At 52.2% G+C, this 17,129-nt stretch overlaps 5 protein-coding genes across 5 annotated transcripts; 2 read left to right on the top strand and 3 right to left on the bottom strand.

Annotated features, from left to right (window-relative positions):
- Positions 1–198: 198 nt before the first annotated feature.
- On the bottom strand, positions 199–2,749 carry HD553DRAFT_314165 (glycoside hydrolase superfamily). Its single transcript, XM_046180320.1, has 11 exons — positions 2,548–2,749; positions 2,204–2,476; positions 2,121–2,132; positions 1,900–2,047; positions 1,575–1,796; positions 1,439–1,505; positions 1,223–1,345; positions 940–1,140; positions 828–848; positions 562–737; positions 199–457 (listed from the first exon to the last, which is right to left on the bottom strand). Exons 1-11 carry the CDS (start codon positions 2,629–2,631, stop codon positions 336–338), a joined length of 1,449 nt encoding a protein of 482 aa, XP_046035547.1. The 5' UTR covers positions 2,632–2,749; the 3' UTR covers positions 199–335.
- A 1,015-nt stretch (positions 2,750–3,764) lies between these two features.
- On the bottom strand, positions 3,765–5,078 carry HD553DRAFT_314162 (ribosomal protein L10-domain-containing protein; the record flags this gene model as incomplete). Its single annotated transcript, XM_046180319.1, has 3 exons — positions 4,801–5,078; positions 3,866–4,724; positions 3,765–3,786 (listed from the first exon to the last, which is right to left on the bottom strand). The coding sequence occupies exons 1-3, from the start codon at positions 4,862–4,864 to the stop codon at positions 3,768–3,770; spliced, it is 942 nt and encodes a 313-aa protein (XP_046035546.1). The 5' UTR covers positions 4,865–5,078.
- A 509-nt stretch (positions 5,079–5,587) lies between these two features.
- HD553DRAFT_343515 (uncharacterized protein) lies at positions 5,588–7,091 on the bottom strand (the record flags this gene model as incomplete). The annotated part of the gene is made up of 6 exons (XM_046182884.1): positions 5,588–5,662; positions 5,733–5,799; positions 5,952–6,085; positions 6,188–6,197; positions 6,279–6,855; positions 6,953–7,091. The coding sequence occupies 6 exons, from the start codon at positions 7,089–7,091 to the stop codon at positions 5,588–5,590; spliced, it is 1,002 nt and encodes a 333-aa protein (XP_046035545.1).
- Positions 7,092–8,394: 1,303 nt separating this feature from the next.
- On the top strand, positions 8,395–10,198 carry HD553DRAFT_314148 (putative glutathione S-transferase). Its single transcript, XM_046180318.1, has 9 exons — positions 8,395–8,550; positions 8,631–8,642; positions 8,721–8,728; positions 8,807–8,924; positions 9,020–9,105; positions 9,188–9,366; positions 9,460–9,572; positions 9,660–9,753; positions 9,828–10,198. Exons 1-9 carry the CDS (start codon positions 8,514–8,516, stop codon positions 9,967–9,969), a joined length of 789 nt encoding a protein of 262 aa, XP_046035544.1. The 5' UTR covers positions 8,395–8,513; the 3' UTR covers positions 9,970–10,198.
- On the top strand, positions 10,185–15,954 carry HD553DRAFT_314145 (uncharacterized protein). The gene is made up of 15 exons (XM_046180317.1): positions 10,185–10,395; positions 10,478–10,672; positions 10,744–10,819; positions 10,884–11,309; positions 11,376–11,491; positions 11,553–11,764; positions 11,835–12,127; positions 12,186–12,343; positions 12,403–12,854; positions 12,915–13,282; positions 13,344–14,276; positions 14,339–14,548; positions 14,609–15,231; positions 15,300–15,477; positions 15,540–15,954. Exons 1-15 carry the CDS (start codon positions 10,265–10,267, stop codon positions 15,885–15,887), a joined length of 4,719 nt encoding a protein of 1,572 aa, XP_046035543.1. The 5' UTR covers positions 10,185–10,264; the 3' UTR covers positions 15,888–15,954.
- Positions 15,955–17,129: the final 1,175 nt, after the last annotated feature.

The following is a 17,129-nucleotide window of genomic DNA, read 5'->3' as shown; positions in this document are numbered from 1 at the left end:
TACAACTGTACCGCCTCCTGGTCCATATCTGTTATTGGGCTCTAGTCTATGTCGAGATATCATCGCCGTCAAAAGAGCATGGCGCCGTCCTCAGCATCTTCTTCCCTGGCGTCATCTCGCTCTCAGTCTGGACCCGAAGAACTGATCATGCACAACGAAGTTGACTGAACTTGACTCGTTCGAGCAATAATGTAAGGACTCGAAGAAGCGCTATTGCCGAGATCGTATCGATATCGTCGATCAGGAACACGAGGTGGAGGATTGAATTGGCTCTTTGTTCAATCGCTTGCACGTGACAGATTACCAAATCCCGTAGTCGCATACATTTCCGGTTCTCATTCTATCCTAGATCGATAGTACTCCTTCATGACGGCCGCGGACTTTTTAGGATACCGCTTGCAATCATCCTCGTAATCTATATAGGTCACTCCGAATCTGGCCGTATGACCTTCTTGCCCTGAAATTCCAGGTGTAGGTTCAAGTAGAACGGCATCAATTTCCGGTATGTCAGCGCGCCCAGGCCTGGGAAGGATGCGTTTGACGGATTACAGTCGGACTCACATTCAAAATTGTCAGTCAAAGCCCACATGAGATGGGACTTGACAGGAACACCCCTCTGTATGGCCATAGCGACCTGATCGGCGTACTTGGTGAGATATTCGATTCGAAAGTGGTCGTCCAGGACGTCGGGGAAGGGGATGTCGTTCTCATTGGGGCAGACAGCACCGTTTTCAGTGCTAAATGCAATGATCAGGCGAGACATATCGATACCAGTGTCAATCGCCGCGCTTTCGCTCACACATGCCTGAAGGCCATTCCGGACTCACATGTAAATAGGCAACTGGTACCTGGATTCGATTCCCAAGAACAGTTACCGATCAGGTCATCGTCTCGTTTTATACCTTCTCTCCTCTTCATCCCGGTACGGACTGGACTCACTTCTTCCAAGTCCAATCGAGTAGCTTTCCAAATCCCCAAGGTACAATCCTCACAAAGTTGACACCGCCGACAGGGCCGATCTCATTTCCGTGCTTGTCGTGGATCCCAAGCTCGACGGCGGGATGAAGGATTGTCCAGGGCACACCAGGCTCGGCAGGAGTGGTACGCCTCTTGATGTAGAAGGTGCTATAGTGGTTGATTCTGTATGAAGATGGCCGTATGAGAGATGTTATTAGCTCATTCATCCTAGTCTCCCATACTCCTCCTGCTCATTCGGACTTGCCCTAGGAAATCACATGAGCCCTTGACCAGTGCGCTGTCCTCTGCTGAAAACTTGGGGAGATGACCTTCGAAGATCTTCCTAGACGAAGGAGGGTAGTCACCGAACACTACTGGTTCGATGAACCTGATAGCACCCGTACGAGAGGTCAGCATCTTTGTTCACTTTGTCTTTGCGAGAAGCCATCAGACGAATGATCAACCGACGAGTGAAACTGACCATCCACTCGATTGAGCCATAAACTCGTCGGCTGCAGTGAGATTTTCGGCCGAGTCATCGAGAGGCTCTTCAAGAGGAGATAGAAGCGCAAGGTCAGCCCTCCTCGACGTATTTCGAAGATCCTAGTCACGCTCACCCCCCCAAAGCATGTTGACCACCAAGCCAATCTGACCGCCTTGTTTCTGCTTGAATTCTTCCCTATAAGACTTCACCGCCGAGGCGTGAGAAAGCAACAAATTGTGTCCAACGAGAAAAGGTTCTCGCTGCGAATCTCCCTCAGCGGATTTCTCTCGGTTCGAGGTCCGGCCGGGAGCGTGAGATCCGAAAAGGTATCCCATCATGGAAAATACGTTGGGTTCTGGTAGCCATTGAAATAGCGAGGGAGAGGAATGGAAGAGATTTCAGCCCGAGGAGATCGTCGTGCATACCTGCCAAGGAGGTAACAAGGAGGGTGCGCATACCGTTGATGGTAAACCAGTCCCGGACCAAGTCACCGAAAGATTCAAAACACACCCGAGCATAACGCTCGAAATCGGCTACGATATCCCGGCTGAGGAACCCCTTGTATCTGTCTTCGAGAGCTTGAGGAAGATCCCAGTGGAATAGGGTCTGCGAGGAGCAATCAAAATTTGATTTAGTGATCGTGACGAAAGAGGATGTTTAGCATTTCTTCAGAAATCACCACAAAGGGAGTCTGCAACGAGACAGAAGGCGAATAATCAATTCAATGGCCGCCTGGTTGTCCCATGGCTCTAAATGACTCACAATACCAGCGTCCACCAGCGCCTTGAGATATTCACGGTACCAATCAATTCCAGCTTGGTTGACGGGATCGTCTTTCCCACCGAGTGGGATGATTCGAGACCAGCTGAGGGAGAGTCGATGCGAGTTGACGCCGTATGACTTCATGAGCTCGATGTCACCTCGCCATTGAACATAGGTGTCCGTAGTGACTGTCGTATCGGTCCCATCCAGCGTCTTATTAGGGAGTCTACTGAAAGTATCCCAAATACTTGGAGCTCGACCGTCCTGGTCAATCTGGCAAGCGGATCACGGTCGTAAGTATACAAGACCGCGGTCTGCAGGATTGGCGCTCAATCTTCTCTCACGGATCCTTCGACCTGGGCGGAAGCCGTTGCGTAACCCCAGTGGAAGTCTTTGGGAAATCTAAGTGCGGCAGATGAGGCTGACATAGCTGGGAGCGATTAGGTCGGTTGATGGACTCGAGAGAGCGAGAAAGAGAGGAAACTGATGGCGGCAGAGGTAATTCTCCGAGAAGTTCCGACCGCCAAAGAGGAACACGGCCGAGCATCTTGAATAGACTCTGCAAGAAAAGCTGCAAGCTTTATACTCGTCGCTCGTCGTCTGATTCATCAGAGTAGCCAAAGTAGGATCTTCCCGCGCTATAGCACAAGAGGTGGACGGAGTCGCTCGTGGCGTCGGCGACGGCCGTGAGTGGACGGGTCGGGTCGCAAGGGGTTCATGCCGAGATGCAGCCACGTGGCCCGTCATGCTGGCATAGATACGGCATGGATTTTGGGTCTGGCACCCGCCATAGAAAGGGCATGAGAATGGTAAAAACCAGGGCATAGATCGTGTGCATAGATAGAAGCATAGATGCAGAACAGATGGACTATACACATCAGAGGTAGCTTTAGAAGCAGATGGCTGAGATCACCCAAGCAGGGAAAATGAACAGTACAGACATGGAATTCATACACATCTGCCTGTCTTGTAGTCTGCCCTCCGAAAGCTGAGGCTTCAGCTCCAGTATTGGGGCCTGGTATCGCCTTTGACGATGATTCAAGTTATCGTCTGGTCCCGTTTGCACGTTGATTCTTGATGGCTTGGATCTGGGTACTGCACTCTGCATCCTTGAGCATCATCGATCTGGTGTTATCGACTGGTCAAATGCTTCACCCGTCTTGACGGGGGTCCTAATGAACACCGTCCAGCGCCAGCGAGCGACCAGTCACGCATTTCATTCATGAATAAAAGCAGAACACCAATTCACTACTGAGCAGAAACCTCCACGACAAAACAGCCCAAAGGTCACACTGGCAACACTTCATGCAGTCTGCATCTGAATTCTGTAACCGTGAACTTTATCATGATAGTCAAACGGCACGAATTCTGATATAATCCACCCCGCAACCCGCATACAAATCAACCCTCCTTGCTATATAACCCGGTCCGTAATCCTAATGAAAGGCACTAAACCCGGAGAAAGGGAGAGAAAGTACGGGCATACAAAGCTGACGTCCACGAGCTCGTCCGTCCATCATCCAGCCCGACACCGTTTTTGCAAGGAAACGACCGACCGACGTGTTTAGTCGAAGAGTCCGAATCTGCGAAAGAAAAAGGGAGAATGACAAGGTCAGTATGCGTTCGCAAGGGCGAACAACTGAGAGACCCGGTGCGACTCACCCCATGTCGTCGTCGGAACCCTCCTCGTCGTCGGCCTTGGCGTCCTCCTTGGCCTCCTCGGCAGCAGGAGCGTCGGTGGCAGCGGCAGCAGCGGGGGCGGCAGCGGCGAAAGCCTCGGGGTTGGCGAGGTACTCCTTGATCTGCTTGGACCCGTCAAACTCGTACTCGGTGGCGAGCGAGATGTTGAGCAAGTTCTTGTACGAGTTGACCAACGAGTGACCGACCGAGGCGATGGTAGGGTATCCGGTGGCGAGGGAGATGGTAGCAATCTGCTTGATCCCGGCCAAGAACCCGTCGAGGAGGACGGACTCCTCGACGTCGAGGATCTCGGGGGAGAAGGCGTTGCCCTCGGAGAAGATCTGCTCGACGACCATTCCGTAGGTGAACGGCGAGATGTTGAGCATGTTCAACAAGGTGGCCTCGGAGGTTCCGACCTTGACACCCTTCTCGAGGACCTTGACGTCGTTGACGATTTCGATGGTTCCTCGGGCAATCTTGGTGGGGATCTGCAGGGCCTGGAAGAACGAGGTCTTACCGGGCTCCATACCGGTGTTACCGGCGGGGACGTAGACGTCGTTGGGAGCGACGGCACCGGGTCGGGCGGGGGCAGCGACCTTGTTGGCGACGATGATCTCTCGAATGTCCTTCAAGTCACCCGAGGTGAAGACGAAACCGATGTTACCCTTGACGAAAGGCAAGAGCTTCTCGAACTGAGGGTGGTCGACGATGATTCCTCGGAGAGCTCGTCGGACCATGGTGTTCTTGCCCATAAGGACGACACCCTTGCCTCGGAGGGCAACTCGGATCTGGTGCAACTGGTTGGATCCGACATTGTCGATCTGGACGACAAAGATCGAGGCTGTGGGAGCGGAGCGACGTTAGCACGTTGTGTCTTTTCGTTGAAAAGTGCTATCCAATCTCAAGCGACTACTCACGGTAAGACTCGATGAGCTCCCTCAACTGAGCGAAGTAAGCAGTCTTCTGGTCCCTGGAAGGCATCTTGAAGCGAGTTTTGTGGTGGTGTTGATTTGGTTTTTTAGGTTAAGGTGACGAGTCTCCCAAATGCTCCGTTGGAGATCAGAAGGATGTTTAAAGACTAGTCGAAATGAGCTTGATTGCTTGGAGAAGAGAGAAGGGAATTGGACGAGGTCGGGAGACGTCTGCGAGATCAAAACTCGATTCAGGTCGTCAATCTCGAACGGTCAAACCGGAGAACGGTCCCGAGGTGGAAAAGTCGACACTCGCGCGTTGGTGTCACCAAATGGAAGCGCACAAGCGCACTACCAGCGCAGAGTTTACGCGTGAGAAAACGTTTCACGTTTCAAGGTCAGCGAGACGCGCGCTCACCCTGCACCCTGGCAAAGATTACCCCCGCCGAACAAGCCTGGTTCTGCGTTTCATTTCGCAACGGCATGCAATGGACCTCGTGCCGGTCAAGCTGGTGATCTTGGTAGTGGGTTTGGTCTGAGCTTCAGTCGAAACCAGACATGAGACGCATGCTGCTTGTCGGTGTGCGGCTTGGGCGTTTCACGTCTACGAACTCGAACCCCCGCAGCCATATGATGACATTTCCTTAACTTAAAGGAGTACAACGAGACATATTCGACCTTGTTTGTATATCGAGCGATTTCCATATTCACCCCATGTCCTGTTTAGGTGTTGACGTCAATTGCGGTGACGTCTACCACTATTGACATTTCATGCCGACATCGATATCGAGCTCTATTTCCTCCCCGCAGGCACTCTGGGCGCCACGACGATCGGTTTAGATCCTTTGACGATCAAATTGACGCTTGTCTAAAACTCAAATGACCAGCCGGCCATCGTCAGTTAGCCTTACGATTAGGAGTCGGCTTGATGCACTCACCCTGATCTGGACGTTCCCCTTGTTCGTGGGTAAAGCGCCTTGGAGCGCGCCGCACCATCCGTAGGATCTGCGCTCCGTACGTGCAGTGCGAATCAAGAGTCAGCAAGTCTCGACGTTATCAGCTTCTGGAGTTCGTCTTGTTTCGCATAATTATGGCGCTTTCCCCCGACCTGCGCGGTCTGACGAGACTTCGGAATAAAATTGCATCCGAACACTTACCCAGTACTAAACTTCCTAGGTTTTAGATCGAATTCCATCAATGCTCTACCGATCCTCCCTGCGCTTCCCTCTTGTTCGATGACTAGATGAAAAGTGTCTGCGGCGGCGATGAATTCTTCGGCTGTCATCTTGCCCTAACGATTCGATTGATGGAAGAGAGAGCATGAGTATAATCGTTTCCGCATGAAGGCGGTAGTGTCGCTTCACTTGGAGAGAGAGTCGAGTCGGGGACTCACCGCAGGGTATCTGTGCAGGTAAGTGAGGATCGCATACAAAGAGGGCGCAATATTAGCGATCTGTTGGGACGCGTTGATTGGGATCGCCTACCTGTACTCTGGCACAGCTGGGATCCTGCTACCTCCTACTTTCCTCGGCTTGACAGTTCGTCTAGTCTTTTTGGGTGGTACGGGAGTAGCATGAGGAAGTAGCGGATCGTTGTCACCGTCATCGTCGCCTTCTCGGGGTTCAGGCTTGACTTGATTCGAGTCTTTCCGTTTAGAAGTGCCCGTATACTGGACTTCATCCTCGGACTCTTCTTGATGATTTTCCGGTAGCTCGCCATCGACTTGATCTTCCCCCTCTCTGCCTTCTTCACCTTCTTCATCGATGTCCATGTTCATCCAGGGCTGTAGCTCCAGGCCCCCATCGGTGCATCCGCTCGTGACCACATCGCTAGTCTTGGCCATACGATCTCGTTCTTCTTCGTCGATATCGTCCATCCGGTCAACGACTCTAGGCAAATCCTTTAGAGACGGTGGCGCTTCGATCATCAGCAAATTTTTAGGTCCTTCCAAAAGAAAGACTCTCTTGGGAGGGATAGGGATGAGGAATGGATTGTCGATGATGGCCAGCTGAGTCGAGGTTTCGGAAGGCAGAGAAGTCAGGCCGGAAGTACAGATGGAGGCTGTTCTCATGGGCCGGATAAATGCCAATTGAGTCGCATACGCAGCACTTCGATCAGTAACCATCTACCATGAGTGCGATCCCGTCTCCAGACTTACCTGTGTCGCGTGCGCTTTCCTTCAGCTCTTGTTGGGTATCCAACGCCGTGTGAAACTCCTCTGCCTCGGACTCTGAATCGTCGATTTCAATACTGGTCTCGGCAGTGTTACCCATAGCGATTTGCGACGAGGCGGACATCCTTGTGTCGGCTTGACGAACGTGTACGGAGGGAGGTGGTGACGTGTTGACCTATCAGTCCTTTATCGGGCTGAAGGCGGGTCCAGTAGTAGCTAGTTCGCAGGGAGAACAATGTAAGCTGAAGCTTCTCGGTCGGTCCAGGATTCAACCGTATATATACCTTCTCAGAACCCCCAGCCGGCGATATCGCCCCAAGAACGTCCGAAGAAGCCCGGAACGATCGGCACTTGAGAACCCCCTTTTTCACCTTTGTTTCTCTGACCGACGATCTTCGCTGATCATCGACTGTGGAGCGATACGTCGGGTTCTCGGACATAGGTGTGGCCGGAAGCAGAGTCTCATTCCCCTGTATAGAGCGAGAGTGGCGGTTCTTCCCGGGGGCACCTCTCCCTGTGAACGCGCTGAGCGCTACATTACGGTTTCGAGATTTACATTGTTCCCGTCTCACTGCTGTCTGTTCAGTCAGGTTACTCCATTTTACAGGATGTCACAGCATCCTTGTCAAATAGGTCTTCGCGATCGTGTTTCTCGGTGGAAATTGAGGTATTCGTTCTCCGCGAGGTCAGGCTATACTGTATCGGTCGCATAGGTTGGATACGATGGGTTGACGGAACGGGATCTTAGCGTTTCGTCCTGGTCGTATGCTGATGGCATGGCTCTTCACGTCTGAACAACGGTAAACAGGAAGACCGTCCCCGCAGGATCTGTTGATACTTTCTGATTCATTGACGACATACGGGGAGCGAATCTTGAAGCACCGATGGAAGAGGCAACTCGGCCTCTTCAGCTGGCCGGCGGGATCGAACAAGTCAGCCTGTTTCCGGTAGCATGATACATGCCCGCAGTACGCCGCCGCGGAACTTAGCTGGTAGGTCGTCTTACTCCCTAAAGAGACGCGATCTAATACTGTATAAGGTCTGATGTCGATATGAGATCTTTGACGATTTCGACAACAACCTGTTCACCAAATTCTTTTAAGATGAATGGATTTCTCAACAATTATTTCGGGAAGAGGTCGTCTAGTTAGATATAGCCAGCAAAGAACTTTCACCTTCAAGCGAAAGAAGCCTCAGAAAGACATGAATCTGTAGATTCGTGAATCCAGCAATCTCCGGCAATCACTGGATGTCCGGTACAGACGCGAAACTGAAACACCCGACAGAAACGAGGAACGATCACGCCGGGAGCATCTCTCGGGGAATTCGATGTGTATTTGCATCCGCCGCTTTCATTAGTAATCATCCCGTCGAAGTGATCGATGATGATGATGCAAGCAGCACATGCCATCCATATATGGCATATATATAGGCATCCCCGTCGCAACATATCGTCAGCATAACCACTTTTACCCTCTCTTGTCGTTTCCTCTCGGGATCGATATCCACCTCATACCCGAACAACTCGCAGAACGAACCAGCAATCATGTCTGTCGTCAACAAGATCAAGTTGTGGACTGCCGGTAAGTACTCCGGCCTTGTTGATTTTTGTTTACTCCGGCATTCAATCATTCGACACGTATATCACATTGCCTGATTATAGAGACCCCTAACGGTAAGCTCACCATCCTATTAAGATGGTTTCTCATATCAAATTGACTGATCTGATATGTCAACCCATCACGATGATCAGGCCACAAGGTGAGCAGAACCGAGCAGAACCTCGCCGGCCTACAAAAATGCAAACCGTCCGACTGACTGGCAGCAACATCGTCACAGTGTTCCATCCTCCTCGAAGAGCTCAAACGAGCTTACGGTATCGAATACGAGTTCGCAGGCCTCAGCTTCTCCAAGAACGAACAGAAGGAAGAGTCGTTCTTAAAGGTCAACCCTAACGGTAAGTCGCGCACGTGCAGTCGCTGCAATTGCTTCAGGACGCTGTGTACTCTTTGGTTGGCGTATGCTGACCCTGATTCGCTTGACGTATGTCAGGAAGGATTCCCGCTTTGACCGACGGTGACCACAACGTCTTTGAATCCGGTGCCATCAACCAATGGCTCGTGGAGAAGTACGACAAGGTAAGTCCTAAGCGTGTGCTCGATATCCTATCGGCTGGAAGACTGATCTTTGCGCGAAATCATGACCACTATTATGACACAGGAAAACAAGTTCTGGTTCGAAGACCCTAAAGAACGCAGCGACGCTTTCTCTTGGATCATGTTCTTCCAGAGCGGGCTGGCCCCGATGCAAGGCCAAGCCAACCACTTTTTCCGATACGCCCCGGAAAAGATCCCTTACGGAATCAAGCGGTACCAGGACGAGACCGCGAGGTTGTACAGGTTAGTCTCGGTTGCATGTACACTTCTCCATCGGCTCGACCCGCTTGGAGATCAGGGTTCGGGTTTTAGCTGAATCTTTTGCACCTGTCGTAGTGTCCTCGAGGACCGTCTTGCTGGTAAGCGAGAGAGCAACGGAAGCTCCGGAGAGCCTAGGGACTATGTTGTCGGAGCTGGCAAGGGGAAATACAGTATCGTCGACATGAACGGTACGTCGACGGTCCTCCATTAGCTCGATTTTTCAACCTATGATATACTCGCTGACACTCTTTGCTTGTCTATCTTCTTCTCTATAGCCTTCCCCTGGGTCCGTCTTGCCTCATGGGCCGGTGTTCCCGGGCTCGAGCGTTTCACCCACATCAAGGCTTGGTTGGAGAGGATCGAGGCTAGGCAAGTAACGCAAGATGCAAACGTCTATTTTTCAGTCAAGACATCATTATCTAACTTGCACAATATGCTTCTAGGGAGGCTGTCAAGGCCGGTCTCGACATCCCCGTCAAGAACTCTTTCAACCCGAACGCTACTCAGGAAGAGTTGGACGCCAAGGCCAAGGAGGCTTCCAAGTGGATCATGCAGGGTCAGAACCAAAAGGACGAGAAGAAGTAGCAATCAAGTGAAGTCGGACGGTCACGGTTGTAAATGAGTCCAGAAGCCGACATGAATCGAATTGAAGTCTGAAAGGTGTAGCTTCTCTATCTGGACCTTTGCCATTATGATGCGCGTCGCCTCTCCATCGACCCTTACGTATACCCGCCCTCACCGATCTCGCACGATCGAGCTTCCTTCGACCTTTGAAACGAAATGTAGACGGCTTTGCTGCAATAATAATGATCCCTGTTCGGTCTCGACCCCCAACCGATAGACTCAACTCTCTTCTTGTAGCATCGTATTTCTTGCCGAGATGTCCGGCGTCAAAGCAAAGCTCAAGGACATCCAGAAACACCTCAAGGCGGAAGAGTTTGACGAAGTCATCGAGCTCGGCAAACAGGTCCTGAAGGAAGAAAAGGGAGCTACTCAGAATGTCTACCATGCGTTAGTTTCACTTATGTCTTCACAGGTATAATCAATCTATAAGTCGGTAACTGATAAGATGCGATATCATGGTGGAAATCAGCTTGGTTTTCGCCGGAGTAGCATATTCCAAGCTTGAGCGTTATGACGAATCCGAAAAAGTCTACACCCGTGCTATCGAGCTCTTCCCGGACTTGCCGCTCGCTCGACAAGGTCTCCAGAAACTGTATACGGATAGGGAAGAATGGGAGAAGTTGGTACAGATGCTCCAAGGAATGACAGTTACGGCTGTGGACAGGCAAGTTCTGCAGAAGCGATGCGAGGGGTTTAGGGCGAGGGGTAGCTGACCTACGAGCTCGGTTATAATAGTCAGAGTGCTGGAGATGTCGCCAAGTACCTGCAAAAGCTGCTCGAAGTCCGGGAGAAGCAAGAACTTCCAAAAGAGGTACGTCAGATAAAAGACTCACAAATTGCAAGTATATCGCTAACCTAGAAACAACCATGGTTAGACCCATCGACTATTAGACCTTCTCCTGCCCTCATCCCCTTTATACAACCTCTTGAACCAGCTCGACCCACCCGACACGTCTTCCGCTACAGCGGACTCCGGAGTATCCTCCTACACTCCCTGGCAGGTCCCTTCTTTCCCACCCCCTCCGACGATCCACGACCTCCCCCTCTCGCAACCGCTCCCTTCTTCCTCCTTGACCTTCTCTGCTCCGCCTAAACCTCCTTCGCCAATGCCGGCTATCAACCAGATGATACACCATTCTGATACCAGCTTGGCTTTGCTATTGACTTTGACGCTGGAGCAAGAACATGGGGAAAGGGAGAGGGAGGAGAAGGAAGTCGGGATCAGGAGGAAGAGGTTGGGAGCGGGGAGCGAGAGTCAGGTTCGACGAGCGGTCGCTAGGGACTTTTTATGCGAGTCGAGGGTGAGTAGACCGTTTTCTCAATCTGTGCAAGGATGTGACTCGAGCTGATAGACAGTAATATGACAGATGCCGGAATACTATGAGGAGATCTTGTCACATCCTGCGACTCCAGACGATGTTCGAAGATCGGCGGAGAGTCGGTTGCTTCGGCATTGGTACCGGTTGATGACATGTCTATCAAGGTGAGACGCCTCCAATCGACATCTATTGGGCAAGCATCCCTTTACTGATAAGAGATCATAGAAACGCTCCAGAAGCAAAGATCGCTGATGAAGGGGAATCGAGACAATTTCCTCAGAACCTCTTCGATCCGCCAGTCAGAGATACCACGCCGCCGAGCAAAGAGTCCATCCGAAGCAAGATCGAGGAATTGATTCAGGGGATGATCCTGCTCAAGGTCGAAGACGAGAGCGCATGGGCGACAACGCTAGAGTGGATGGATGTGACATCATTAGGTCAGCCTCTGGTCCCCCGACAGCTGTTTCTGATTATTTTGCTGAACATAACTCACGTTAACCAAATTAGATGGGTACACTCTCGGTTTCTTGCACGAATACTCGTTACTCTTCCCTTCTTCACCTTATACCACTCTGATCACCGGATACCTCCGATACTTTGACCTGCCCGGACCGAACGACGAAGTAACAGAGAAGATCCGGGCCAAGAAGAGGGAACGTCGCAAGGCGAAGAAAGATAGCGGAAAGAAGGGGAAAAAGGATGCCGCATCTGAGGTAGAGAGCAAAGAGGACGAGGTCTCCGCTGAGGATGCCTTGAAGACGGAGGAAAATAAGCGAAAGGAACCGTATACCGTTTTGATCGTGAGTAGGTTTTGTACAAGCTGCTGCCGGCCTTCGCTTATCAGGGCCTCGCTCACAGAACGGGATCGAAAGCCTGCCCAAGTCTCTGTTTGGTCACAAGATCTTGTCGGAGGCGTATCTTCGAGAGGCGGACTATGCCAATGTTATCGCTACTGCCGAAAAGGGAAAGAGCTTGATCAAGGCACTGGATATCGAGACGGGTCTCAAATTCCATGGGTAAGCCGGATTTGTGATGCTCAATAACCCGATGCTGCTCAACACTTGCTGCATCATAGCTCGACGACCTTCTTGGACATACTATTGGGAACCGCTTTAGTACATTACTATGCTCCGAAACACCATCCACGAGCGCTCAAGCTGCTCAACGGAGTATTAGACCAATACCCAGATTCAGTACCCTGTTACATCGGACGGGGCTATGTGTTCGCAGGAGAGCAGCGTTGGGCAGATGCGACGGTCGAATTCGAAAAGGTCATCGAGCTGGAAGAAAAGAAGAGGGGGCCTGGTTCGCTCGCAGAAGAGGGCAGACCTGCCGGTTCTGTCTGGTCGCCGCTTGAGACAGAGGCCGAAGAGCAGCAAGGATGGTGTTTGGTCAAGCAAGGTCGACTGGAAGAAGGCAAAGCTATCCTCGATGGAGTGTCTGAGATGTTCGATGCCGATACTACTCGAGGCGAAGACTCAGCTCGGGTCTGGTGGCGAAAGGGTATTGCCGATTGGGAAATGGGCGGTAAGTTGAGACCACCAAAGCGCCAGGCGTTTTATGTGGTTTGACATCGTTCTCCAACAGGTGACCATCGCAATAATGCCTATGAGGCATTCGTGACATCATTACGACACTTTGACAGCTTCGCCTCGTCTTTTACGGCGATGGGAGTCTGGTATCTAGATCACGCAGATCCTCCTGATGAAGATCGAGCTTCGAAGTGCTTCCAAAAGGCGTTCGAACTCGATGCCACCCAGGGAGACGCTGCAAGGAGGCTGGCGGAAGGTTACGCTAAGGAAGCAGAATGGGCCCTGGTCAACGTGATCTCTAAGCGAGTTATGGAGGGCGAAGGTGGGCTAGAGGGAGGGCTGTCTGGCGGATCATCAGGAACCGCTGGCAAGTTTTTGCCCACTAACGCTTGGGCTTGGAAGGCTTCCGGAGCGGTACAGATGGTGAGCTGGTTTCATGCTCAGGGCGTGAGAGATCGCTTGCTGAATCCTTTCCCTTGAGCAGGAGTACAAGAAGTACGATCTTGCTGCGCAAGCTTTCCAAGTTGCTCTCCGCTCGGGACCAGAGGACCCGATTCTGTGGGCCCGTCTGGGAGAAGCGTATGCCAAGGGCGGCAAGCAGGTTGCCAGTCTCAAGGCCCTGTATCAAGCCCTCGAAATCGCACCGGACATGTGGATGTGCTACTACCATATCGGAAACGTGCAGCAGCAATTGGGGGCATACGGTCAGGCGATTTCGTCATACGAGCGTATTCTTCAGCACCGACCGCAAGAAGCTGGAGTCGTCCTCGCTTGTAGCGAAGCGTGGCTCGCTTTGGGCAAATCGGAGAGCACGATGGGCTTGAGGGAACGGGCATACCATTCTTCGCTTCACTCGCTTGAGCGGGTTGCTACTATCATCCCTTCGACCGATCTCTATCGTCGAACGTCTTGGAAGATCTTTGCGGACGCTTGTTTGAACGTTGTGTCATGCGTCAGCGACGAGGATGACTTGTCCGAGGCCTTGGCTACCATCCGACCGGTCCTAGACCATCTTCAAGAGGTAGATACCGGAAAGACCGCCACCGTACCCGACGTCGTAGACGTTGGAACCTTAATGGAGTCGCAGACGTTCGGCCGACGGGACATGCTGAAAGCCGCCATTGCGGCATTCGCCTATCGCGCCGATCTGCTCAAATACGACACGAAGATTGCCGAACTACCGTTATACGATCTTGCCTGCGCTCTGCATCTGTTCTCAACCGAACTGATCGCGATCGATCCGAAACACAGTCAGATCGCGGCTTGTCAAAAGGCTGCCATCATAGCGATCAGGAACGCTCTTGATGTCGACGCTTCAAGCCCAACCCTCTGGAACGCCTTTGGGGTAATCGCTGCATCTGCCAGTGCGCAACTCGCACAACATGCCTACGTCATTTCGCTGCAATTGGAACCCAAGGTATTATGCATGTTACTTGCTGAAGGGAACTTTTCGGGCTGACCTAGTGCCATTTTTTCCAGAATGCGCAAGTCTGGTGCAACTACGGTTATCTCTGCCTCACCCAGAACGATCACGATCTAGCCAATCGTGCATTCAGCAAAGCCCAGGTCATCGAACCTGAGAACGCCTGGGCATGGCTCGGACAAGCGCTAGTGGCGTATCGTGACAATGATACCAAGGAGGCGCTCTCCTTGTTCGAACAAGCTAGCACCCTGTCGGCAGGCAACTTGGTGAGCACGGTTGGTTCTTTGAATACGTGATTGACGCATGCTGACAAACGTAATCCGTAGCTACCTAGCGGACTTGGCTATGCGGCTCTGCTCTTCGCCCCTTCTGTCACAACCGCGACGACCTTGGACAATGCAGTATTACACGAACCGTCCTTTGCGCTTTCGCGTTACTGCGAAGACAGGCCGTATGACACGTCCGCGTTGTTGCTGCACGCTTTGATTTTGGAACGCCTCGGACTGGTAGAAACGGCTATCGGGCGGGTCAGCCAAGCAGTCAAGGTTTTGGAGTCTCGGTATGAAACCGACGAGTCCTCCGAGGTGGAGCGACAATACGTCGTAGCGCTTGTCAATCTCGGTCGACTTCAGTTGGCCAACGGCGAAAACGAGGCCGCCGCCGCAACTCTAGGCGACTGCATGGGCTTATGCTCTGATCGCACGGACGATGAAGGATTGGCGATCCTGGTTCAATGTCATCTTGCGACCGCCTTGTCCCAATCCAACCGGGAACAAGCTGACGAAGCGCTAGAGTCGTTCCAAAAGAGTCTTGAAGTGGCCGAAAAGCTGTCGGTCGTCTCGAAGCGAGAGGTGTGCAAGGAAAAGATCTCGGTGCTATTAGCTAGGACCTTGTGGCACTTTGGTGTGGACGAGGCGAAAGAAGCAGCGAAGACCAATCTGCTCGAAGCGTGAGTCTTGCTATCAGCATCAAACAGGACAGAAGTGTTATACTGACAATTCCGTTGTAACGTTCCAGTTTCTCGTCAGAAAACCATACGATCGAAGCCATGACGGCCCTAGCATCGCTTGGGGTCTTGACCAAGGACGACGGGATTGTGGAAGCTGTCCTTGCTGAAATCGATGAACGGGGCATTGATCAGCCCGATCCGGAGGGCTCGTTGGCTTACCTGCGGTCGCTCGTCAAGCTTTCCAAGGTGGGTCCGGTCAGTGTCTACGAGAACGTACATGCGGGACTGATAGTTTACTGCTACATCAGAATGATATCGTGGGAGCAAAGAGAATTCTGTCCTCAGCGGTACATAGGGATGCGACCGACGTCAAGACAAAGCTACGACTAGGAAACTTCGGTCTCAGCTTCGGAGACTCATCAACCGCGATCGGCCTAACAAGAGGTCTGCTCGAATTGAAACAAGACCTATCGGTCGAAGATACCGCGGCGACTCTTCGTTTGGAATCGCTGGCCAGGCAGATGAAGGGAGATGAGCAAGCGTTGCGCATAGCACAGAAGGCGATCAAATTAGAGCCTTGGAACCGCGAGAATTGGCTTGCTGCTAGGACTTGTGCGCCTGCAGTACAGGAAACGACAGACGAGACCTCGGAATAGCCTGCTCGAGGTGTGAGACATGTATCTAGTAGACGACTTGCAAAGCTATAATACAAAATTCGTGATGATAGCTATGAAATTGTTGAGACTTGTCGAGCCCCACGTGCGGGGAAGAAGGATACCACATTCAAAACAAAGGGTTGCAGGTTGATAAGAGATTCGGTAGATGGGTGTTATGGCGGATCGCTGACGGCAGACGGAGGATACTGATAGTCATCCAAGATGTTTCGAACAAACCTTGGAGAACCTGCCTCGATATTCCAAGGTGGTCCGGTCTACTTGGGTGCCTGTTCCATCGTCAGTCGACTCGTTATTGATCGATCGAACAGGACGAGAATCGGCCTTAAACTGGAGAGCGCGCGTCGATATTCGCGCTTCTATGTGTCGCATTTCGCGAAGGCGCGCATCGTATCAGTTGTCCTTGGACTCTTCGTTCTCCGTCTCGTAACCAAACGCTCGAGGGCATTCGAACCCCTCGCCCGCGTCAGTGCAAGGCGCCAGGCGCGGAGAGGGCAGGCAGGCAGCTGGACGAGCGAGTGGCCAGAGCCCGGGAGTGAGCGAGTGTGGGTGTGGACCTCGCCGACATCGATTCGAACCTCGTACCGTATTGACAAGGTAACGTCTTGATTGAAGCCAGACTCTTCTGTTCGACTGTTCGGTAATCCCCCCAATCCACGACATTTCGACAACCTTGAAATCGACCAAAGTAAGCGTCAACTTTTAGCACAACGAACGAGGACTGGGCGGCGAGAGATACAGCAGTCAGAGCGAGATGGACTTTACGGGAGGATTCAGCACAACAGCAGCGTCAACTTGGGCTCTCGATGGCAGTTTGGAAGGGCAAAGGTGGATGGAGAATGAGCGCACGAGCGGTCAAGCTAGCCGCATGGAGGGGAACTTCACAGGCCGATCGGATGCGTGAGGGCAATAAGCCTGAATGTTGTTAAGACTTACCTTGAGCGAACGGGTGGCACCTCGTGACTAGGTTCATACACTTGAACGTTCCCTCGATGAAAGACGTCCGGGAAGCGGCCTTACGATCCGCCCACGTCTCCTATACAAGCCGAGCGAACGCAACTTGGCTGCTTCGGCTCGCAAAGCGACATCCCACACGCAGCCCACCGACGTGACGAACACACGACGACCAGCCCGGCAAACCATCTCGCTCTACCTATTACTGCTGTTCTCTTCGCCGTCGTCCTGCGTCGAGGCTGTGCTATCTCCAAATAGTCGGAACTGACT

The sequence above is a fragment of the Filobasidium floriforme genome, assembly GCF_021052385.1.
Source record: "Filobasidium floriforme strain CBS 6241 chromosome Unknown HD553scaffold_15, whole genome shotgun sequence".
Taxonomy (NCBI): Eukaryota; Fungi; Basidiomycota; class Tremellomycetes; order Filobasidiales; family Filobasidiaceae; genus Filobasidium; species Filobasidium floriforme.
The sequence above is the reverse complement of the archived record's forward strand: the minus strand, read 5'-3'. Positions and strand labels throughout refer to the sequence as shown.